Here is a 25,661-nt window from a genome sequence, read left to right as displayed (position 1 = left end):
ATTATGAGAGAGGAGGTCTCACACGTGTGTAATGGTGCCGTCAAACAGCTGACGCAGGCAGATATCACTCATGTAATGAGACGGAGACGTGTGTGTGTGTGTGTGTGTGTGTGTGTGTGTGTGTGTGTGTGTGTGTGTGTGTGTGTGTGTGTGTGTGTGTGTGTGTGTGTGTGTGTGTGTGTGTGTGTGTGTGTGTGTGTGTGCGACATAGAAGAAAGGTGAGAGCATCTAATTAGAGCCTATTTCATTATCATCCCCTGTGGAGAGTCATCACTCACTGCCACAATAAGCTGCTCACCAGTCTGACGAACACTCATCTCTGTCTAACACTCTGTCTCTGCTGCTGCTGCTGCTGGTTTTAAACCTCGACACCTATTTGTCCGAGTCAGTTGCTCCGGACGTTTTCTGGAACTGTTCATGCAAACTTATAAAAATGATGCGATTCGGGAGCTTTTGGTGATGAGGGCCGATGTCGGTGTGGATGTGATGTACAACTACGACCAAGAGTAAAGAAATGATGTGAAGAAGATGAAACGTTTTCTGTTTTCATGCAGAGACAATGGTTAACACACATTTGTGTTGCATACTATACAGAGAACGCGCTTTATTGGAAAAACACTTCAGTATATACACCTCTTCCTCAGATGTGTGTTTTATGCACAAGTAAATAAGTGCTTGTAGGTAAACTTACATTTAAGATGACCCGTTTGTCCAGCAGACTTTGCTTCTTCGCCGTCATGACAAAGTAGTGGGTGTTGTCTCTGTAGTAAACAATGTTTTCCAAGTCGATTCCTGAAAACACGAGCACGTTCACTTAACAGATGAATAAATCAAAAAAACAGAGAAGCAGAAGGGCTGTGTACTGTGTCGTCTCTTTACCCGTTTCCTCCCTGAGCTCCAGAAAGAACTTCTGGTTGAAGATGAAGGCCACGCCGCTGATTTCCTCCACTTTGGCCTCTGCCGTGGTGTTCCTGTTGACGAAGTTCGCTGTGATGGCGATGGCCAACTTCCCTCGGAACTCTTTGCGTCTGAAACCTACAGCGAGAGGAGGAATGAAAACTCAGAAATGAAACAAGCAGAAGGTCGTAAACCTTTGGTAAATAAAGAAACAAACGCATATATCACATAAATCACACATTTAATCACACACAGACGAGCACAAAAATGTGGAACATTAATAACAACTGGACAGAAAGCTAACAAAGCTCTCAAACAGTTCTTAACCCCCCCCCACACACACACACTCATTCCTGACCCAACACACACTCTTAAGCTTCTAGTACAAACTGTGTCAACAGGAAATACTTTACCCAGTGACCGAGAGCAGCTTTGCAACACTTCACCTCATTTCAAGTTTTAAAAAAACTCAGACTGCAGAGAGAAAACGTCTGAAAAATGTGGGTCAGTCACAAACTTGATCTGCTCAGCCCCTCGTGAACGGCCACACCTCACACCACCACTCTACTTTCTCCCAGTTTACGCAGCTTTCTCACCGTCTAAAGTGTATTTGCGTCCGTCGGCTCCGATCACGACGTCGATGACAAAGTCCGAGACGGGATGACTGGACGGCAGAACCTCTGCTCGCCACCCGGGGCCTGAGGAAGAACACAAGAGAGCAGCCAAACGTTACCGTGACACATGTTGACAGAGAACTGGGCGTCTTTTATTTTTTACGAAATAAACAAAGCAGAAAAATGCTTTGGATGTTGGAGATTCTTTCGTTTCATAGTTTGACCATAACAAATTGGAGTATGTTATTACTATTAGAAATCATTTCTTAATTAAAGTTCTACATATTTGGTCATTTAATTGACCCTTAAAAAAGCTAAATGGTGACGTGAGCAGACTCGATCAACAGACGTGGTATTTTCCACCGTTTCTGTCACTGAAAACGTGTCTTCGCTCGGGAACATTTCTGATCACTTGAACATGTGTTGTGAGCGGGGAGCTTTTCCATATATAGCTGAAAAATGCAGGAGCGTCACTGCATGTCAGTACCACTCATCACCCTTTAGCATAGAGATAATACCACACACACACACACACACACACACACACACACACACACACACACACACACACACACACACACACACACACACACACACACACACACACACACACACACACACACACACACACACACACACACACACACACACACACACACACACACACACACACACACACACACACAGAGAGAGAGAGAGAAACACACAGAAACACACACACAGGCAGACTCACTGTCATCAGTCTGCTCCGCTGGAGGCTCCACAAGTTTCACAAACTCCACGTTGACATGAATCTCCACTCCCAGGATCAGACTCACTTTCAGCAGCATCAGCTGGAGCTGACGGATACCTGGAGCACAAACACACACGTGTATACACACACACACACACACACACACACACTGTTTATCCAAAAGGTCCGACCAGAGCTGGAAAACACAAGACAGCAACTGTACATTTAAAAACTGGTTGAATTGTGGTGACTTTATATCTGGTGACATCATGTGTTACCAAACTTGTGGCTCTGCTACTTCACTTCGCTTGCACTAGGCACAGATTGTATATAAAAAACAACGTAGACTTCGGTAGCGTGAGGCCAATGAATGACCAGCAGAGGGCGACTCCACTGGTTGTTTCTATAGAAGTCCATGAGAAAATGACTCTTTGACTAGTTTCAAGTCTTCTTCAATACAACATGATGTTTATTTAGTAAGTTATGATCCTTTTATAGTGAAACAGACCATAAAGCCCCGTTTGTATGGGGGGCGTGGATACCGTGTGATTGACAGTCAGGCTCCACCTCTTTTAGTCCATGATCCCAACTGAATCCTGACGGTACCAGGATGTACCATTACATCCTGGTTTTAATAAAGAATAAAACCCCAAATAAGAGTTTTATCCTAGGATCTGGCACAGGGTCGTATTTAATACAGTTTATAGATTATTATAGTTTATACTATAGCTCAGCAGCAGGTATATTTATCATCCAGTCCATTAAGGGACGTTTGCACCTAGATAGAACAGATGGTAACGAGTCAGGGCTGTGACACGTAGAGTCAGCAGAGGAGATATTAATACATGACACCGTTACCCTACTGCAGCTGGAAAGGAAGAAGTACCAGGAAGGAACCGACCCAGGAAACAAACTGACTCTACAAACAAGAGCGAAACCTTGCCCTCTCGTCACTTAGTCAAACCAGAAGCACTCACTGATGTGGTCGATGGCGCCGGCGCAGAACTTGCCGTAGAACTTCTTGGCTCCGAGGCCCCTGAGGTCGTGAATGGTGTAGGGCCACAGGTGGAGCACGTTGTTCCGGGAGAAGGTGTCTCTCTTCTCAATCACCACCACCTTACAGCCCAGCAGCGCCAGCTCGATGGCTGCTCTCAGACCACAAGGGCCGCCGCCGATGACCAGACACTGTACGGGAGGAAATTACATTTTAATACCTCAGAACACTGAATTATGCATATCTGGGAAAAGGTAATTAGACAGTTTAGAGCGCGAGTCACTTATGGGACTATGATCTCATCTCATCTGCCCTCATTTTGATTCCAGATACAGGAAAGCAGAAAGAGGAACACCCACCCAGCTGCAGCACCTTCCCTCAAATACACGTTTCTGCAGAGAAAATGTCTGGGATAATAGTTTAACTGTTATTTTTTGGGCCAAACCCATTGGAGCTAATCTTCCCTCTGCGAGTCTCTGGCCTCATTCCCCTGTGGACCTCTTATCTTTTCCTTCAGATACGAGGACATTCCAGCACGACGCTGCAACTCACTGCTGATGTGACTGAGACTTGTTCAGACAGTACAACAGAGCTCATCATCAAAATATAAAGAATATGATGATATCATGAACAGCAGGATTACACAGAAAAAAAACACAATTATTTTAATGCGTATCCTCCCGATATGTTCCTTCTCTCACAGAACTTTTCTTCTTCAACTCCTTCTCAGCCGCATGAAGAACAGTTTGGCTCGGGCTGCCGCTTCCTGTCAGAACCCGTCAGAGCCCGAGGGGAAACTGAGCTCAGCCCGAACCCGACAGGAATTCTGTGTGTTTGTGTCTGAACCCGACTCGATGCAGTTAATGTAGCTGCAGTTTGTGTTACCGACACACATGGTTATTGTTTGTATTTCCGATTACAGACATATTCAGTGTACAAGAAAATCAGCCCAGCCAATCTGACCTCAACCCGAACACAATTTCAAACTGGACTTTGATTTGCTGATATAGTGCCACTGCTTAACAGGGATTGTTGTGAAATTCGTGAAAGTAAATTTAAATAAATTCTGAAACCAAGAGGTCTCTTCAGGAGAACACAGTACAGTGATCTGCAGGACGCTGTCGGATGAATTCAGACCCAGTTACTGTACTCAGTACTACTACTAGTACTAGTTCTTAAGTTGTTCCCACTTCTTGTCTCACCCTGGTGCCCTGACAGGCCTTGTTGTGGTTGTAGACCTTGTGCTGCGCCCTCTTGTCCAGCTTGGTCCACAGAGCCTTGACCTTCCATGTGCTGACGGCCGCCTTCAGCGAGCTGTAGAAGCTGCTGTAGTCCAGAGGATCCAGATCCAGCTGCCTGCAGAGGATGCTGAACGCCTGCAGCGTCCCTTTGCAGGTGGACGTCTGCACAAAGTTCTCAAAGAGCTGGCTGGCCTGAGCTGTCCGCTCATCCTCCGTCTCACCCATCTGCTCCGACAGGGACCAGGGTCCAATCTCCTCTGACAACCGTTCTTCTCTTCCTCTTCTCTTCTGTTCTCTCCTTTCACACTGTCAGAACCAGACTCCTATGAGTTGTGTGCCTTCATGCTCAACGGGTTCTGAAAGGAACAAATAACAAAGAGGATGTTTAGAAAAGAGACTGGAAATATAATCCATCTTTATAGCTGGTGAATGGTTCTGAACATCACTTGATGCTGAATGATAAGCAAACAGGATCTAAATTGCTAATAGAAACAAAAAATATATATTATCAACATTTTCTTTATAATTCATTACATGTCAAAATAAAAGAGTCTTGGGAGTTGGAGAACATTATGGAGGATGTTCTGTAGGTTAAAATATAACAACCGATAATGCCATTAAGCATTAGTTAATTACCCACAATCTCCAAATATTAAAGCAATTGCTACTTGAGGCTAAACAATTCTTTGGAAACAAATGATCAGATGATTGTAAGTAAAATGAAAATACAGGAAGGGCAGTAAGCTGGATCTCACCATGTTAAAGACAGTGAGAAAGTTAAAGTTAATAAAAATCATGGGATCAGTTCAGTAGTTTGAGTCTTTTGGTCACTGCGCTCTCATTAACTTCATTTCCAACACCTGCAGTAGAACGAGCTCTGATGAACCCACAGAACAGAAACCTGCTCAGGACCAGGTGAACCAGAGAGAAGGTTGATGACCAGTCAGCAAACATAGAGCAGAAGTTTGTAAGACAACAGCTTAATAACATATTCAGCATAACTTTAAGAGGTGAATATATCAACATATATTTTATTTACAACTTACTGTTGAACATTTAGCGAGGTATATGAAGTATACATGGTCAATAAAATACAAAAAAACTTGATAACTAGTTGATTTAATTCTGAACATCCAATTAATTTCTTAACCTTTTTACACTTAATCATAAAAACACCAACTTTACTGTTCTGTGTTTTGTTAAAAGATTAGGACTTTGATAAAAATGATTAATTATCATAAGCAATTAAAATGTTATTTTCCAGTCGTGACTCTCTCCTGCTGGAGTTGCAACAGCCATAATGTGCATTAATCTCTGCAAAACATAAACAGTGTGGGTGGAAACATTTGAAATGGTATAAAAGGAGAGGTCGCATTCCCAATGTGAGGAATGTCTGCAGCTCGCACTGAAAATAAACTTCAGAGGTCGACATGTTGCCTCATTTAGCCAGAAGAGTCACGTCCTGCATTCTACACGAGACGTCCAGGGACACGCACACACTGCTCCGAACATACATACGCACGTTTCTTTCTCAACAACAAACGATATTCTGCTCCTGCAGCTCCACCGAATGCCTGATGGGATTACGAGTGAGCGTGCTCTCAGAAGGGTTCAGCCGAGCAGTCATGGGAGAAGCTCAAACGCTGTGGCTGCAGGAATGAAGCCAGAACAGTAACACAATCACACGCAACTTTACCAGAGTGAAATCAAATACAGCAGGTTTACAACAAAGTAGCGCCACAACTTGAACTGATCCAGGATCCGAGCTCAGGAGGAAGTTCACCAACGATCAAGAGATCATCACTTCCTCAAGCGAGAAGCTCCACAGTTTCTACGGACTTTATCCGCCTGACATCCGAGTATGAAGTCTGTAGAAGTCCCAGGGAAGTGGATGTGTGAACACAGCAGGGGATCACTGCGAGCGCGTGGGGGGGCTGATGACTTTTAACTAATTGAATCATTAGTAAATAAAGATGGACAACACTAGTCTACACTAAAGCCAAAATATCTCGGTTTGGCTTCAGTTTAGGGAGCTGTCATGTCCTTCATCTTTATTTACAGTCTACGGATGAGAGCTCACAATTTCTTCGGTCAATTTTCACCTTTTCATCTCTGAATATGAAAATGCTTTTCCAAACGCTGTTAAGACTCCGGAGTTAATTGAAAGTGATACCGAGCATTCCTGGACAGCGTCTCTGTTCAGGTATCAGGTCCCGATGGCTGGAACCCCCTCAGCATTATACTCACTATACCAGTCATGGAATCTGCTCTGCTGAAGGAGCCAGGAGGAAGATACTGTTTCTCTCACACACACACTCGTTATATAAGGACAACACTTGATTGGTCTTTTACTTTGTGCCAGTCACATATCCCATCACACACACACACTTTCCCTTTAAGTCTTTGAGTGGCCCAACGGGGGTCTCAGGTCTCTGCTAACTGGCAGCAGGCAGTAGCCTCTCAATTACTATTAGCCCCTACAGACGCATACACACACACAAATAACCCTGAGGTCTTTAGTGCTTTTCCACGCGTAGGCAAATAAAAACTTACCAAACCGCTGCTCATGTTCTCCAGCGCACAACTTATTAAAACTAGACACGGTAACTCAGTATGTTCGGCCACTGGAGTATAACCTGTTACTGAAACCTGCACCAACAAAGGAAATAAGAATATCTGTCCCACATTATTCATCTTATCAGTTCTGGTCCATATTCCTAAAGCAAAAAGGAGACGCGACACACCCAGACACTGACTGGTCTTCTTACTGTTTGGCTCTGATAACTGGACATCGTAACCCACACTGTCCCACCGGGTCAAGAGGAAGATACACAACGCGTGTGTTGGTATACACAAAACTAGAGGAGCTAGAAGTGCACGGGAAAGAACACAACGTTTGGAAACTGTACTATATTTAACCACATCTGAGACGGTTGGAGCAGGAAGTAGTTAACTCGGTATCTGTCTCCATATTTAAGTGTGTGTGTGTGTGTGTGTGTGTGTGTTTCTTGTCCTGTTTGCAGCTGAGCTCAGTTGATGTATAAATATATTGAAAAAAGTGGCAATGATTCCTAAGATGACCCTGAAGACATAGAAATGTAATTGAATCTTGATATTTAGAGTTTCACCATAAACTTTGTTGCAATTAACTATAAACAAAAAGAAAAGGGTTAACCCCTAACCCTACCAAAAATATAGAACTTGAATTAAGACAAGAAATTACCAAATGTAAAACTTTTGTATCTTGTGTGTATGAATCAGCTGCTTGTCCATATTTAAACTGGGGGGTGTGTCCAGGGTATAGGAGGCTATATTCTTCTTCTGCCCCCTTTCCGGTCGCTGACTGCTGACCTCTCTTAATCATCTTATCCCTCTTCCTGTGTCAGTACTAGACTCCTAGGAGTTTCAGTAATATATCGGTGGTATTGAACTGTTTTTGTGGAGCAGGACACAAAGAGAACCTGAGTCTTTTTTTGCGTCAATAGCATTCTTTTAAAACTGACATCAGAATAAAAGACAGAACAGAAGAGCCGTGATGGATTAGTAATATGAAACTGGATTTGCACTGAGCTCTACAATAATAAACAGAGATCAGTGACACTTATCTGTTGAATTCTCCTCTGAGCTCCTCCGGACTTCTATCATCAGTGACAGATGAGGTGTTCATGACGTAAAAGCTTTATTAAATGTTGTATTGATTTCAATACTACAACATGTTTAAAGCCCAGTTCAAGACCCAGAACGGTTATTAAAGCTTTCTGTCAGAGGTCACAAGATTTAGTTTGATAAGTTACAACAAAACAGAAGTGAAGTTGTGCAAAGGCAAAAGCCTGTGGATGAATATGTGTGTGTGTGCGTTTGTGCGTGCGCGTGAGAATGAATCCTGAGAGTAGGATGAAAGCTGAGTAAACATGTTCCTGCCCAGACGGACGAGATGCCAAGAGAGAAAGGAAAAACACCAGAGTGACCAGAGCAAAATCAAGTCTGCAGACAGACAGACAGATGCAAACACTACAGACAGACACAGACAGACGGACAGGAAGTGCTCCATGAGGAAAGCAGTGCTGCAGATTCTTTTGTTATGAAACTTCTGGAATTTGATGTGGCCACAAAGTGAGGTTTGCCAGGAGACAAGCTCTTGTTGCTGCTGCTGCTGAAACTGATTAGCTCCATCTGCAACGGTTTCCGCCGGAAATAGGAAATATGAACAGCTGGAATGTCAGATGTGTCGACCTGCAGCCTTCTTCTTAGGCTATGCTCACACTTTTCATTTTAAAACGGCATCTCAAAACAAACACCCTCTTCCTCCAGACAAGCGTTTGAGCTCCTTATCAGAAAAAGTCTCAGCAACATACCAAAACAACTGAAAGTGCATCACCACGTACACTGGTCATGAATGTGGCAGTTTCCAAAAGGTCTCTGCTCGCCCGTCAAACACGGAAACATATCAAACCAAAACAGGATCAGTTTCCAAAACTCTCCACTAAAAGGGGTTGAGAACTTAATGTGTGGTCAGAATGACAACGTGAATAAAGTGACCTCTCCAATCTTCATTTATCAGATCTGAAAATGTAACTGACAAACACTATTCACTATTTTGAACCATTTCAAAAGTTTACATGACACACACACACACACACACACACACACACACACACACACACACACACACACACACACACACACACACACACACACACACACACACACACACACACACACACACACACACACACACACACACACACACACACACACACACACACAGCCATTTCAGAGGAGGAACTTCAGCCTGAGTATCTCTGAGCCACATCAGACCGCTCCACGGCACAGAACACCACACCCATACTTAACCTCCAGATAAGGGGGTCTGAGATGGAACAAACTACTCAGCAGAAAACACATCGTCGTTCCCTCAGTGGGAGAGAACCACACAGTGCAGTGGGTCATTCATAGTATGTTTGTGGCTTAGAAGCAACTTTGTAAGATAGAATTTAAAAATGTTCTTTTACTCCTCTGGTGTCTGTCCAGAGGAGACCAGAGGGAGGTCAGTAAATATGAAACAAAATACGAGGCTGTTGTACGTCAGCATCTCTCAGGTTACACTGACGTCCACAGTGAACGGTATGTAACCTGTCAGGGAGACAACTGAGCCAAAGTCTGAGTGGAGTTCTCTCTGGACTAAACATGTAAACGTCTCATCGGGCCTGAGGAGGACAGCTGCATTTTATGACTCTGGTCACAGACTCAAACACAAACACATGGTGTCACTGTTTGCAGTTTGGCCTGAGTTGAATAAGTGTATTAAAGTCAATATTACAACCATGTTTGTATTTTGTTTTGAATAAAATACACATCACACTTCATACTGTACATGTTAATGAAATTCATCATGCTGATATGGTCCTATAACAAACCTTAAAAACCCAGATTACATGTGTCTCGGATCGTAAGATTGGGGCTAATGAAGTTTGAAACTAATTGGGGCGGACTGAAACTAAACATATCTCCCTTACTATAACGAGAAATGGTTCCCACATCGTTTTAAAGTACAAATATGACCACTAACCTCCTCTTTTAAATATTGGTTAACTTATAATCTCTATAAACAGACTCCTCATTTGAATATGCAGAATCTGAAGGTGAGGGACAAGGTTTTGGGGTTGGAAGCCTTCTGTTTTCTGTTTCTAGTTTGACCAATCATGTTCGAGTGGGCTTTGGCTGCACGCAGGTAAACAGTCCATGTGGAGAACAAATCAACTTTCTACACCGGAGGCCCACAAACACTGGCCGTTGCCCACAGAGACTACGTCAGACGATAGCTGATGTGCTCCGAGACGAGTTATCTCATAATGTCATCAAGACCTCCTGAAACCTTCTTCTTCTTCTGTGAAAAACAAGACGAATGGATGAGTCTCATTCAACATCCTGTAGCTGCAGAATCACACAGCGAAGATCACTACGATTAGTAAAACAGATTCCTCCTCCACCCAAATCTCCCTCCAGGAAATGATTTAGTCACCGGACCTGTTGCGCTGCTCATTAACAAGACACACGTTATGAGTGTGTCAGTAATTACTCTGGGTTAAATGGCTTTGATATCAGGGGGAGTGAGTTCCAGGGTGAATGTCGCTCATCCATTTGAATCGTGCTCCAGATGTTGAATTGAGAAAGATCACAGTATAGATGTGATGTTATCTGATGATGATGATGATGATGAACCGTCTCCTCTCAAGCTAAACCCACAAAATGAATATGAGGGAACAAGTGAGTGGATCCAGCTGCAGAGTGAGTCACTGCAGCCAACAGCTCAGGTGGCTGCAGGAACAATTGTATTGGATTAGATTAGAGAGAGAAATGCTAAATGGATTTACTGAGGTGAGTCAGTGTGTAATACTGCAGAGCAGAGACACAGACAACTCATGAGAGACACAAGTAAACAAGGGACAGACACTTGTAACCATGCTACAGATACTAGTAACCAAGGTACATATACTAGTAACCAAGGTACAGATACTAGTAACCAAGGTACATATACCAGTAACCAAGGTACAGATACTAGTAACCATGGTACAGATGCCAGTAACCGTGGTAAGGATACCAGTAACCATGGTACAGATACTTGTAACCATGGTACAGATACTAGTAACCAAGGTACATATACCAGTAACCAAGGTACAGATACTTGTAACCATGGTACAGATATCAGTAACCAAGGAACAGACACTAGTAACCGTGGTACGGATACTTGAAAACATGGTAAAGACACCTTTAACCATGATAGAGATATTTGTAAACATGTTACAGATACTTGTAAACATTGTACAAACACCTGTAACCATGGTAACCATCAACATTCATAAATTACTCCTCAGAAATATGTGATAATATAACAAATGCAATTGTGGAGGAGGCCCAGTGAAGCTCCAGGTGACCCAGGGAGAGGGGATTGGCACAGCTGAGACTAGTTGGCCAATCAAATCTCCCTGGATTCAAAAGGAGGGGGGGGGGGGGGGGGGGTGAGACACTTAGCTGAGCTGCAAAGCTGACACACCAGTACAACGTGCCGGTGACTTTAATGGTGAATGGTTTGTCTCTGGCTGTTGTGGTGAGACCCCGGTGGCATCGTCATATGCCACAGTAATGTTTAAGGAACTGATATCTGTCCCTTTTGTTTGGACCCCATCCTTTCATCCTGTCACTTGTGTGGAAATCCAGTCAGCTGTTTGTGTGTAATCCTGCTAACTAACAAACAAACAGACAAAGGCGACAACATAACCTCTTTGGTGGAAGCAGAACTCGAAACCGTCTTGTCTTTTGTCGTCAAAAGATTAAATGAATTAAGTGGACAACATTAAACCTGCTGCACAGCTGAAGGATTAAAGCTCTGCATGCTCAGATCTCCACAATGAAACAAAAAACAATACAGAACACGAAGGCAACATTAAATCAGGGAACAGCTGAGTTTTATGACAAAGCCTTCCTGGGGTTAAAGTACAGTCAAGTCCTATTTACAGTTTTACAGAGTCTGTACCTGAACTCCAGTAAAGACTTCAGGGTTAAGACACGTTCTCATCTTGCCTTAGTGACGAAGCACCGTGAGGAATGGAAGGAGGTTAGAGAGGAGCTGAACATGATGTTGGTCTCCTCAGTCATCGGTGAGCTCGTACTTCTGTTGTTCAAGTCTGACCTCACCTAGCGGAGCCACTTCACAATAGTTAATGGTTGAACATGCTGTCGTAACTTTAAGACTGAAGCCCGCAACTTAACTGGCTGATCTGAGTTCTGGCAAAGCTCAGAAGACAATAACCTGAGAGAGAATGGATTTCTTCACCTTAGCAGATGGAGTTTGTTAGATTGATGCTTCTGATATTCAGAGAGGTAAACATGAAGCGAAAAATGTAAATCTTTCACACAAGCTTTTTATTAGAGTTAAGTTAGAGAGTTCCACTTAATTATATTTATTACTGAATCAATACTTTGGTCACTTTCAACATCACTATGTTGATTTGCTCGATATATCTGAATTCTGTTGTGAAAACTGAGTTCTGCAGGCGTTTTGTCAGGATTCATGTTTTACAAGCAATCAAGAGGGGAAATAATAGAGTTAAGAACAAAACAAGAAAGAAACAAAGTCAAACAAAGAAGCTGGGAAAAGGGGGCAGCTGATTAGAAGAAGGAAGAAGGAAAAGGGAAATGAGATTTACATCTCTACTTCATCCGATGTAAATATCAAATTAGTCGAGCCCTCCTGACGTGCAGAATTCAAATCCATGGAAATAACTTTGTCGCTCTCTCACACACAAACACACAGAAAAAAGCAAAGTAAATGTCGACTAATGGAAAAACACTGAGAAGATTTCCCAAAATGTCCGACTATTACTTTAAAGAACAGAAACGAGTCTTGACTTTTACAGGCCGGTCTTTACAAGAAACACATATGATATTCGGGAAATGTGAACATGTGGCCAGAGGCAGAAGTAAAGAGAGTTCACAAAGACAAACCTGTTCTCGTGTGAACAAGAAATACAAATACACAAGATCCCATGACGGCCACTGTCGCACAAGAAACCAGGGGAGTAATTCACAGCTCTTTAAAAAGTGCTGACTTTTTGGAGACAACTTTATCCGTCGTGAATTCTACAATTAAGTCATCGACATCAAACAGTCAAAGATCGGACGCCTGAACCTGATTACATCTGCCGTTGTTTTAAGATAAGAAACGAAACACGGCCTTGCAGGAGGAAACACAACCATGAATCTGTCAAAGATTAAAAAGCAGCAATTAATTATTAATTATTATCTGTTTTTCTCCCTGAAATGTTTTATTCTCTTCCACTCGCTCCCTAAAAATCACTCTCTCTCTCTCTCTCTCTCCTCTGGTTTCCCAAGTTGAGATTCAAATGAGAAAATGCTGCTTAAACATGGGAACCAACACAATGACTGTAGAGAGACTTTGTACGTACCATTAAGGGAAGACCGATACTTTCTCCAAGAACACACCTTGTTGTGTTACCGATACACAAAGCACGAAAATGACAATTCTCACGAGACAGGGTTTCTTTTAAGGCTTTACCCTCTATCACACTCAGTCGGTTTCTAGCTGTCTGTTTTCCTAATAAGGACGTGGTCTTGATTCTCACCTTCGGTACAAAGGTTGTGTCAAACCACAGGAGAGAGTCCAAACATCTGATAAACACCAACAAATCCAATATGACTGTAATAGGAAAGGTTTGAAGCCTAAACTGCGTCGTCGATCGTCTTGATAACATGTGAAAAGGGTCCCTGGTCATAATTTTTGACCATCCTCACACATTACTGTATATTATATCTGTACAGGAGAATAGCAACGTCAACTCTTTTGCGTATTTCACCAGTGGCAAGACCTAAGGACGCAATGTGATTTAGGAATGCATATTTAGACTTAACTATCCAATAGGATGCGAACACCTACATGTAACATGGAGAGTGACAGCAATTCTAGCCATTCATGGATGTGCTGTTGGAATGGGTGACGCACGTAGAGGAAGGTATACTGGGGAGGCTGTGGGAGACATCTTCAGACTGGGGGGTGACAATTGCTCATGTTGCTCTGTTGGCGTTTGTATGTTGTTCCACCTTCTGGTCTCCTTGATGCATCAAGTCTACATCAAAACCTTCTGCATGAGACGTCAGCTGCTGCCCGAGTTCTCCTTTCACCAGCTTCCAGGAAACTTCCATTACACCATGTCAACACAGGTCAGTGTGTGCGCCCACTTACTGACCTCTACGAACAGAGGGGCCAACCGTGACGACAGCAACAGGTTAACAGTGACCTTTATTCTCGGAGCCCAGCATATGTGTTTATAGCACATCGATGAAAATGTCGGTCATTATCATCCAAAGCTCTCAAATTGCATTGGCTCTCCATGTTGACGTCTTCGTCTTTTATGTGTATACTCTCCTCTTGTTCATCCTGATATATTTGAATTTTCGTCTCTGCTGTATTCTCACATGGGATCATTTGGACATTATCTGTTTTTATCTGAGTCGAGCTGGCAGGAGAAACTCTGGAGAACGTCTGTAGCAGCTGACTCGGACATCTGTCTTCTCACACACAGCCCCTCCAGACAATTTCAAGATTATCTGAAGTTCAGTCCATGTCTGTAAGCAGCTTATTTCTACAGGAATTATTCCTCAGCATGAAATCTTGCACACGAATTAAACTAATTACTTGTTAGTTGTTTTGCTGTGTATACTTGTCTAATTTCTGATCATTTGTTTGTTCTTTCATGGAGGAGGTCTTTTTTATATTAGGAATTATTTATTTATTGATATATGTAACAGAAAACCTTTAATAATTTGTGTTATTTCTCCCATTAGAATTTACTCTGAATCATGATTTTGCAAAATGACGGCATATTATCACCACAGCACGATTCCACTTAGTAAATGACCCCACTGCTTTATTTGGATTTTCAGGTCTAAATATGAGATTAAGAGTCGGGCCTCACCCAGCCCCTCACCCAGCCCCTCACCCAGCCCCTCACCCAGCCCCTCACCCAGCCCCTCTTGGCACACAGACTGGAGACGTCTGGCTTCAACACCATATGTTAAGTTGTACTGGGAAAGGCTTTAATTGGTGCATGCGAGTCCTGAAATCAAACCCTTAATCCTCAGAGTACTGACACAACGCACGGTAGATGTTCTGGGGCTGGATTAAGCCGACAAACAGTTGTGTCAGCATATCCCACACGGTATGTCTGCATTTAACAGCAACTGGATGACTCAAATGCAATTGTGAATTTATTAGGCAGCTACTTGTTTGCACGACCAAACATCTGGAAATACAACAGCTCTGCAACCCTCACATGTTATTATTTGGTTGATAGTGCAAACTTAATAACGCAGCCCTCACAGGATTGTGCTTCGGCCTTGGGATGCAATAGACCGTAAAGACTGGATGTTGGTTTAGATTAAATTTAAGACCCCACCTCATGGGGTGGGATTTGAACCCATGTATCCCCTAATACTTGAGAAGTTTAGGGTTTTGCAGGTTAATAAGCATTAGACCCTTGGAGTTCCAGTGTAGAGTCTGTTAGACACTGCTACTGAAACATGAAGAGTCAAAACCCAAGAGTATTAAATGCTTTTTAAGTGTCTGGATATCCAGCTGAAAAGAATATAGAGCAAAAGGCTGCTTGTATTTAAGTGCTGATCATTTTAAAATACTGTGCTCAAGATTGACAAACAGTAAAGAGAGAGAATTATGAGAAATCACACACTCACTAAATTCCAGAGCCATAATTGTAAAACCTGATATACACTTGGCCTCTACCAAAGAGACAATTATTTTCCTCATCCTACCAGAGAATCTTTTTCCTCAAGAATATTATCTATGGTATTTATAATATATCATAATAAATGTCATTATACAGTGTAAGAACTGTCCATCTCAACCTCAAAGAACCATACGATGCAAATTGTGTTTATCAAACTCGGCCTTTGGAAAATCCTCTTGACATACTCGAGCTGGACTTGGCCTTTCTCATCTGACAGCAAAGCATCGACTCAGCCAGCGACAGGGTCACTCAGCCCCCTGGTGTATTTTGGTCTTGCTGCCTCTCCCTCAGCACTGATACATGCAGCGACACCCCCTTATAAGTCAACCCCTCATTCCAGGAAGTGACAGCTTGGCCATGATGGTGCAGATGAGGCCAACATGAAATGCTCTGAGATTATCGTCTCGAGCGTCGGCTGCAGAGCAGGAGGAAGTTTGATAAACGGGCGAGGTCTGAGGTTTAAAAAGGGGGCGAGGGTCCCTATTGACATTGATCTGACAATATAGCCACTAGAAATTCCTTTTTGTTGAATTGTCAGTATCAATTGTCTTTTGCTTTGGTTTGAAAACACGCAACAAAAACCACAAAGAAAGATTCAGACCAAGGAGATAAACTCACTTAAATTGCATTGCAAGGGAATTTCTATTTCAGATTTAGCCGGTATGTTGTCGAACCAGCAGCAACCAGTTAACACAAGCCTTTCTCTGCAGTTACGACAGTTTAAAACCATAACTTAAGAAGGATTAGACCCTTGAACTCTGACCCGTTGGCCCTTCACGCTGACCAAGCTGCTTCTGACCAACACTCACATTCAGCAGCTGTAAGCTACTTGCAACAATTGCACCTCTCAATGCTTATTTACCTCAAAGTCCACAATCCATGACAACACATTTCACAACAGCCTGATATTTGGTCTCTGCACTTCTGCAAGTTCAATTGAAGACGTCTGAAGGACCCGTGTCCACAGGAATCCATGACATTACTGAAGCTCAAAGTAAGAGAAAGTTTATTCTACCGCTGAAACCTTAGAGTCCACAACAACTGGGGACAAACCTTCACCCGCATGACTGGATTTCAGGTCTCAGAGGACGTGACACCACCTGCTACTCAAAGGAGGAGGAAGATGAGAAGAGGAGGAGGAACGCACTTATATCACCACGCAAGAGGACGCAGGGAAATTAGTTTAGTGTGAAGTTAGAGGACGTATTAGACTCTACTCTGATAGACTATGAGGCCTTCCTGGAATTTTGCAGGGGATATAGGATGATAGGATAAAATCATTAGCAACCCATATCATTTAAACCCTGGCAGAGGTGTAGGTAAAAATCTATATTATCTTATTTATCAGCTACTATTAATTTAACAAATGACAGCAGGTCAATGGTCGTCACGCTTTAAGCTGAATCTATTTAACTTTATATCGTAGACAGTTTTACAGATAAACCCTTTAATTCTATTTTAGTTATACATCCACATAGTTACGTACTTATTGACTTTCTCAGAATTGTTTTCACCATAAAACCCTACTTGTTATTTTTGCACTCGTCTTTTAAGCCTCCTAAGACCAAAGTCCACGATCAAAGAAAGACTTCTTAACGTGTTGTATAATGTATATTGCAAAGAGGGGGGGGGAAATCAAATCTTATCTTTATATCGCACGTTAAAAAAGCAGCCTTGTATATAGCATTTCTATGTTATATATTTATTGTCTATATAAATATGTCTTGCTTGGTGGGTGGATGGGAAATATTGTTTGTGTTATTTTGTTTGTATGAAAAGAAAGAAAACAAATGAAGTCTGATTGGTTGAATGACAAATACAAATATGAATAATTAATCCTAATTCAAAGTGTTTTTTGTGAACTGAGGAGCCACCAACCTGTTGCTTTCTGGGGCCTGCCCTCATCACCTGCTGCACCCAGGTTGCACCTCTTGCTAATATTAGATTACATCCAGGAATAAATTCAACAGCACCACCAGCAGCAGCAAACTGTCCAACCAGTTCCCCTCGACCTCCCACTACAAACCAGCGACTGGAGAGGATTCCCCCAGCGAGTCGAGCTCCTGTCACACATGAACCATTTCACCACAACGCTCCTGGTCGCGTCCTCGCCGCAAAGTGCGTCTGTCAGCTCCTTACCGGGTCCATACAGGTGAAAGGCCCGCGGTCCTCCAGAGTCCTCTCCCCCGGGTTTAGTCCCCTGTCTGCGGGCGGCGGACGTCGCTCTCGGTCCTCTCCCGGAGCCGGTTCTCAGGTTAATGTCCGCGCTGCGCTTCTCTGCTTCCAGCGACCCGATCCGCACATTGTATCCGCGGAGAGTGAGAGGAGCCCGGCTTGTAGACCGGAGTCAAGTCCCGTCACACAGCCGGGGCTCCACTTCCGCTTACTGGTTTCCTGAAATAAAACCACTGGTTACTGAAGAAATACTGATAAAGAATATATCTTTAATTCTACTCACACTCTAAATGACTAAAAACTACTAATATATATTTTAATGACTTGGTGGTTACTAAGTTTACTCTCATTAAACTTTGTTGTTGGTTTATTAGGCTATTGTTGTTTTTATCTTTTGTGAAGTTGATCATTTTAAGAAAGATGCTATACAATTAATAATAATAATAAATATACTAATAATAACTATGATAATAATAATAGACCTTTAGCTAACGTAAAACTGGCTAATCACCTAATTAGCTAACCTACAAGGACATGTAAGCTAACTTAGCTTACTGTTTAATCAACTTATTAGCTAACATACAAGGAAATGTAAGCTAACCTAGCTAACTGGCTAATCACCTAATTAGCTTTCTCTCCTCCATTTCTTGTCAAGAATTCAAACATTGTATGTTACATATTTACATTTTATTTGAGGTAACGGCTGTTTTTTGTCACTTTTGTTGTTGTTGTTGTTGTTGTTGTAGAGAATAGTGGTTTGTGGCATAATTTCAATGCTACAATCAGGCACAAAAAAATATATACAAAATCAAAAACTGTATTATTTATTTGGTTATACAAGTTTCAATAAGTCCTCTAATATTTTCCCAATGTATCGTGTGTTCACGTGAATAAAGTTGATCTTAATTCTCTGTTAATCTTAATAAACAACTCACCTGACACTGAGTCCCATTCAGGTCTGTTTTTTTAGACCTGCTTTTACTCTGAAAATAAATGTTCTCCACATCCGGTTGTGCTGCTTCTCTCAATCAGCTGATGAGACTGAATTTGAAAAAGCTGCGAGTTTCCCACAGACGCTGAAAACGACCAATAGGAGCCCGAGTTTCAGTGACGTGCGAAAATAAACTTTTCTTTACTTTTTAGTCAAGTTCAATCAGAACTTTTCAACATTTTCTACTGGATCTACAGGTGGTGCAGAACTTTGTATAGATTCTCTTTGGGGGGAAATGTACTTGTAAAAAATGCAGTAGCTTAAGATGCAGTTAGTTGGTTACAGATATTCTGTTATTCTGTATTTATGGCACATAATCTTCCCTCTGTATTTGTCTTGTCCTTCTATGTGAAGAGCCTTGAGATAATGTCTGCTACTTGGTATTTGGTGCTATACAAATACAATTGAGTATTGAATAGAAGGATTGTTCCAACGTGCAGGGGCCCTCACAACAAAGGCTCTGTCTCCTTTGGTTTGCAGCCTAAACTTTGGACAACGTCCTACCAGAGGATCTCAGACTGTGTTCTGGCTCATAGGACATAATCACGACCCCACATGTACTTTTAATTCATGTGTTTGTGTTGTGTGAAATGAACTAGATTAAACTAAGGTTGAAGATTGTGTTGACCTGAATCTCTCCCCAGATCAGAGATTGTTACTGGGGTCACACCTCAGGATCATCATGTCTGAGCAGGTTGGTGGTGGGTGGAGCCTTTAATTGTCCTGCTAGGGTCAAAGTGTCCTCATGTCAAACTTTGACTGTGTCACTAATACAAAGAGACATGAAGACTCAACAGGATCCACAGCATACCTGACATAGTGAGTACACTGTGTGAGCATCGCATCAGGGCTCCATTATTTCTATTTGGCCCATTAACAAAGAACGAGTGATGCATTGTTGCTGTACTTTGAAATGATAACTCTACACGACAAGGTCTGTATATACTTGTATAAAAACTACTTTTTATACATTTGAATGGGTCGATTCATAAACAAAGAAACAAAGCACACACCCACACACACCCAGACACACACATAGATGTATTTATGCACAATAATAACAACTCTTAACATGTTTTGTCTTGCACTGACCCCAGGTGGTGGAGAACTGCTATGACATCCTGCAGGAGCTCAATGTCCACTCCATCCAAACACTGAGATGTTTGTCACTCGACAGTCAGGTTATAAAATGAAGCGTGATTAAGTTCATTATGTTTTTCTCTGGAAGTTAATACAGCGTCACATTTATTGTATGTCTCTTTTATTTAGAAATTTGGTTGAGGTTCTTACCAGAGGCCTCATAAGCCCAAGTTTCACTGTGTGTCAGTGATTTTCTGTATTTTTGTTTGTGAATACCTGTAATTTTATTTGCAAATAGAAAAGTTGAGTTCTGCTGTTTTATTCCCTAATCAAACCTTTAGATTGTTCATCACATGCACAGGACCAGAAAGCTGGAGTAGCTGAATGGAATTCATCATTAACTTTTTTATTTATACCTGGAGTGTTCAACTCCTCAATAACCTTCTGCTGTTTGAACTGATCCTCCTTCTTCATACTTTACGTTAGAAAATTCACCCAAGACTTAATAATCTTTTAATGTCTTGTGCAGGTTTTGAATCATTACAGTCAATATTTAATACCTTTTTCTAACAGTTTTGGATTTTGTAATGTGTGGAAGCAGAAGTTTTCATGAAATTAAAAACATGGTTAAAGGCTCCTTCACCTCATGAATACAAGGTAAGAATAAAGTTTCTGTTTAACTCTAAGTCTGCTTTGGTCCAGTTAGTTTCAGTAATGAGGCTGATAAGGTATAATTTGCATTCCTGCTGAACTTCCTCTCTCAGGCCACATCTGGCAGCAGCTGCCTCTGCAGCTCCTGGTCTCTGCGAAGTTTCTTTTTAATAATCACCACATAAAGACCACTTGATTCCGACGTGTACCTCTCGCCGGGCAGTTTGAACTCTTTCCACGCCATTAAACGAGATTCGTTTCACTTCATAACCACCAGCACCACGATCCCTGCTCAGACTTTCCAAATAAAGCGGGTCCAGCTGTGCGCGGCTGTGCGCCCTCGGTGCGTCACGCTGCTCCACAGGCAGCAGCGACCAGGAGGAGGAGGAGGAAGAGGAGGAAGAGGAGGAAGGAGAAGGAAAGATGTCCGGTATCATGCTGTTGCTGTCGGTGTCTGTGAGTCTGTGTTTGCTGCGGGGAACCGGCGGCTCGGCCCGGAGCGAGGCGGTGATCCTGCGGGACGCGCTGGAGCGAGGCCCGGCCAGTCTGAACGACATGTTCCGAGAGGTGGAGGAGCTGATGGAGGACACCCAGCACATACTGGAGGAGGCAGTGGACCAGGTCTGCGTCACGTTTTATTACATTTACACAAAGGCAGCGTTGTGTCGTTTATGGAGTTATGACTCAAAGCTGCTATAATGTCATTTATCAAAGTATTTGATATGATAAAGCTCAGTTATCAGGACACAAATGCACCAGAATCAAGGTGAGTTTAATTGTTTTTGTGCTCAGTTTAATTTTGACCACCAGGCTAAGTTACAACATTACACAAACTTTCCATGTCTGCTTCATGTCTGAGCCACATCAAGTCTGAATGCTATTAATAGACCTCCTCATGGATAAGATATATAGATATTTTCATTATAAGTTCAATCAAAGAAAAGTTATTCTAATACTGCTGAATAAACGTAACTGTATAGAGGCTGATCGGATGCACAACGAAGATTATCAAACAAGTCTGAAAGAATATTCCTGAACTGTTTTGGTCTTTTATCTCTATTTCTTTCATTACTATTATTATATTTGTATATTTGTCTGTTGTGTACTTTGTGTTGAAAAGTGCTCTACAAATTAAGTTGTTATTATTATTGTAATTATTGTTAAGTCTAATGTTATTTTTCTGTGTAACTATTACTTACTACTCATCAGCATCATGTCTCAGTCGGTGTCTGGTTTGAATCATCTGTGAACTACTGGGACGGTTTCCCTTCATGTCGTCCAAGAAACTGAGCTGAATCACAACAGTTAGTCAGAGCTGCTGCTGTGTGTCAACACTGTCCACAGTTCCAGCTGCAGGAATGTCCTGGTGTGTAGTTTAATACAGATTTATGGACGTGTGCTCACATCAATCTTACAGATAACTACTGAGAGTGCCAAATCGTCTCTAACGTCACCAGACCTGCGTCTCAGCCTCCACAACGGGACTCAGAGGACTGTCCTGGAGAGGACGGACAAGGTAGGGGTTTAAAATTACAACCAAAAGTTAGGTTTTTAACTGATTTTGAGGATATTTTTTCTTTTGCATGAACAAAACACAAAAATCTGCAAATATGTAATTGCTTGTTTCTTACTGTTTACAGGAAACTAACAATAAAACAGGAGAGACTCGTCTCTCACACGTGCATGTGGAGGTGTCTGGTCCATGGAATAGTGTGGATCACGTGAGTCTTTTCTGATCCACACCAACAGTGAATCATGGGAGAAATTCGTTCTGGATTCGAAGATATTTTATTTTTCACTGACGCCCTTTACTGAGCAGATTTTTTTGCATAACAAACTTTCTGATCTGCGTCTCGTCCACACACAGAGTTTTAAGTTTTAAAATCCAACTGTCCCAGTTTCCGAGCGTATGTTTCTCTTTTCGCGGTGGTGATGTAAACCGTGAAGGCGGCCTTTTGGTAAAACAAACAAAGACCTTGACTCCTCATGAGCTTTATGACATTCCACTCAGCATCAGTCATGATCTGTCATTTAATTGAAACAGAAATCAGCTCATTCAAAGCACATTGAACGTTTCTCCACATGAAGAACTTAGTGAAACTGTAACGTCTCAACTCGGTCTATAAAGAACGGGATCATCATGGAAACAGAAACCCACCATGTACTTTTCATAGCTTCAGCCACAGTTTGGATTGAGGTCATTAATGCCGCTTGCTGCCTGTTTGGGGCTTTTTGTTTTACAATGGTGGCTGTGATCTTTTTCTTTCCTGGCAGCCGGACAGAAAGTGGTTAATGCAGCTTCCTGCTTGGAAAGAGAAAAAGCCTGTGAGTCAGACAGGAGAAGGTCTGCTCCTCTTAAATGACTAAGTGTAAAGAAATGTCAGCCTCTATGTGGAGACACACTTAAATTACACTTGAGGATGTCAAAGGAAAGTTGATTGACCGAGCACTTCCCTGATAAAATACCTTTTTCTGCTGAACATGGGCTCAGGTCAGTGAGACTAAATGTCTTTTATAGACTTCGTCATTCAAACACTAGTGTTCAGCTCCTTTATTTATTGTTTGTGCAAAACGACTGCATCTGTGTTTCATATTATTTGTATAAAAATGCAGGTTACGTTAGTTTTACAGCTTGTTTAGAGTTTAGATCACACTTCTTTAAAACCTCACATGGGGTCTCTTGCTCAGTGAGTCATCTGTGTTACTTTCTTTCTCCTTTTGCTGCAGAGTAAATTGTGGAAAAATATTTTTATAGAGAGGTATAATTTACTTGTGGGCCAATGAGAGTAATAATAGGTGTAGTCATCTGGCCTTTATTAAGATAATGGCAGGGTTGTAAGGCATGTGGGCTCTAGTTGTAGTTTCCAGTATCTCTGTCACCTCAATAATTTAATTTAATTTGGATAGTGCCAAATTATAATTTACATTATCTCAAGGTACTTCCATAAATATTAAATTATATTCATTATATATATTAAAATGATATAGAAACCCAACGGCTCCAACAACAGCAGCACTTTGACGACTGTGGAGAGAAACTGGAAGAAACCTCTGACAATAACAGCTTCATTCCTGTCAACACCACAGAGGAAAGAAGTTCTTCTTTCACATATTTTCCGTGTAATCTCTGTGAGATGAAATGTCTCAGGTAGGAAAGAGAGTGTTCACAGGCTAAAGGGAGTTCACCCATTGGTCTGTGAGCTGCTGTTTTGTTTCAGTGTTGATTTCCCAGATCCAGCAAACACACAAAAAAAACCCACTTTCAGTCCTAAACATGAAAATGAAAAGGGCTGGTGCTGTTTGTTATTCGAGCTCCGGGCTCTGTTATCATCTGCTGTGATGTCTCCACACAGGAATGCATGGTGGATGAGGACTGTGGCGACCTGAGATACTGTCTGTATGAGATCCAGAACTCCAGGTGCCTCCCCTGCATTCCAACTGATATGGTGCGGATTCACTCAGGGGCTTTTTGTGCTTGTTATTTGTACAGTTAAAGCGTTTTCATTTTTACACGATTGAACGATGCACATACAGAGAAATTTAACGTGTGTGTGTGTGTGTGTGTCTCCGCTCAGCCGTGCATTAAGGATGAGGAGTGCTGCTCAGACCAGATGTGTGTGTGGGGCCAGTGCACGGTCAACGCCACCAGAGGAACAGAGGGAACGATCTGTCAGGGTCAGAGCGACTGCAGGACGGATCTGTGCTGTGCCTTCCAACGAGGTGAGCTCCGACGTCCCCAGAGACCGAGAGACGAGAGACAGACTCATCTCAGTTAATGTCAAACTGTATGTCGGTAGAATGTTCAACCAAATATACTGTGTGTGTTGCTAGAGGTACTGTGCATAGCAAAAAAAGTAAAAGAAAAACTAAACATGCAGTATAAATATATGGGAATATAAGGAATAGGGGCAGAACAGACTAAATATCAAAACAACAATTTAGAGTGTAAGATATTGAAATTAGAAAAGTCTGAATTTAATGTCTTTTCTACAGGAAGAAATGAAAGGTCAGAATCCAGGGATTAAACAAAACCCAAAGCTAAAACTAAAAGCCTGGAGACATCCACGGCACTGAGCGATGAATATTAGCTGCAACAATAAAAACAGTTATTTCCGTTCTTTACTTTTGTCCGTGCTGCTTCCTCCAGAGCTGCTGTTTCCAGTGTGTAACCCCCACCCAGGGAAGGGGGAGTCCTGCCTGAACTACCCCAACCTGCTGATGGACATGCTGGCCTGGGACGAGGAGGTGCCCCGCGACCACTGCCCCTGTGCCGACCACCTCCAGTGCCAACCTCATGGGTGAGAGCAAACATGGACGAATACACGTGCAGTTCAAAATGTGTTCGTTGTAACCTTCTTTTCTTAAATTACCCTTTTCTCTCTTATAGACGTGGATCTGTTTGTGGGGTGTAGAACTGGAGGAGGAAACACATGAGGGACTTATATTAAATTACAAAACCCTGTCCTGATGTTACTCATCCTCACTGATCATTCACCTGAGGACTTTCCAGCTGATCGATACTTTACCAAAGTACAGGATGTAGGGGGGGCAGGACTTGCACTGTTTTATTTATACCTTACTTTACAATCTGTACTGTTTATTATGAAGAAAATAAAAGACTTGTTTTTGGTTTTAATTGAAAAAAGTGTGGTTTTCACTCATTTAGTCTATAGTGAATGATAAGAACTACAGCAGTACACAGCGCTGACAGCTAGAGGGCAGACTTCCACCTGTTTCCCATGTGTGTGTCAGAATGTGATAATCCTGAACACACACACACACACACACACACACACACACACACAGGTAAACTGTAAACAAAGATGGACGACATGACAGCTACCAAAAGTGAAGCCAAAGTGTCTCTCTCTCATCACACAGATGTTTGTTCAAGTGTTCATGTTTGTACAAAGTAGAAATGTCGAAAATAAAGTCAGAAATGTGGAGAACAAAGTTGTAGAGTG

The 25,661-nt window shown here is 42.1% G+C and overlaps 2 protein-coding genes across 8 annotated transcripts in view; one reads left to right on the top strand and one right to left on the bottom strand.

Annotated features, from left to right (window-relative positions):
• mical2b (microtubule associated monooxygenase, calponin and LIM domain containing 2b) overlaps window positions 1-18,167 on the bottom strand; it is a 38,505-nt gene extending 20,338 nt beyond the window's left edge. For 2 of the 6 annotated variants that reach the window (XR_004614211.1, XM_034589145.1), the window contains exons 1-8: window positions 17,940-18,163; window positions 14,578-14,582; window positions 4,441-4,835; window positions 3,222-3,429; window positions 2,245-2,361; window positions 1,494-1,595; window positions 880-1,035; window positions 692-792 (exon numbers count right to left, since the gene is read on the bottom strand). Coding sequence is in view for 5 of the 6 variants with exons in the window: in XM_034589145.1 (XP_034445036.1) it covers window positions 692-792; window positions 880-1,035; window positions 1,494-1,595; window positions 2,245-2,361; window positions 3,222-3,429; window positions 4,441-4,704 (948 nt within the window). In the remaining variant the exon portion in view is untranslated. Of the gene's footprint in view, window positions 1-691; window positions 793-879; window positions 1,036-1,493; window positions 1,596-2,244; window positions 2,362-3,221; window positions 3,430-4,440; window positions 4,836-10,701; window positions 10,710-14,097; window positions 14,103-14,577; window positions 14,583-17,939 lie in introns of those variants that run through there. The other 4 variants (XM_034589141.1, XM_034589144.1, XM_034589146.1 and 1 more) reach the window with 3 other exon arrangements.
• Window positions 18,168-20,902: 2,735 nt separating this feature from the next.
• Window positions 20,903-25,342, top strand: dkk3b (dickkopf WNT signaling pathway inhibitor 3b). 2 transcript variants are annotated; one of them, XM_034589153.1, is made up of 8 exons: window positions 20,912-21,318; window positions 22,115-22,165; window positions 22,202-22,213; window positions 22,338-22,418; window positions 24,051-24,143; window positions 24,273-24,417; window positions 24,845-24,995; window positions 25,085-25,342. In XM_034589153.1, exons 1-8 carry the CDS (start codon window positions 21,121-21,123, stop codon window positions 25,107-25,109), a joined length of 756 nt encoding a protein of 251 aa, XP_034445044.1. In that variant the 5' UTR covers window positions 20,912-21,120; the 3' UTR covers window positions 25,110-25,342. The 2 variants fall into 2 exon arrangements, with proteins under 2 accessions (XP_034445043.1, XP_034445044.1); XM_034589152.1 differs by having other exon boundaries at window positions 20,903-21,318; window positions 22,115-22,213.
• Window positions 25,343-25,661: the final 319 nt, after the last annotated feature.

The sequence above is a fragment of the Hippoglossus hippoglossus genome, chromosome 6 (assembly GCF_009819705.1).
Source record: "Hippoglossus hippoglossus isolate fHipHip1 chromosome 6, fHipHip1.pri, whole genome shotgun sequence".
Lineage (NCBI taxonomy): Eukaryota > Metazoa > Chordata > Actinopteri > Pleuronectiformes > Pleuronectidae > Hippoglossus > Hippoglossus hippoglossus.
Note: the sequence above shows the minus strand (reverse complement) of the source record. Positions and strands in the feature narration are given on the sequence as shown.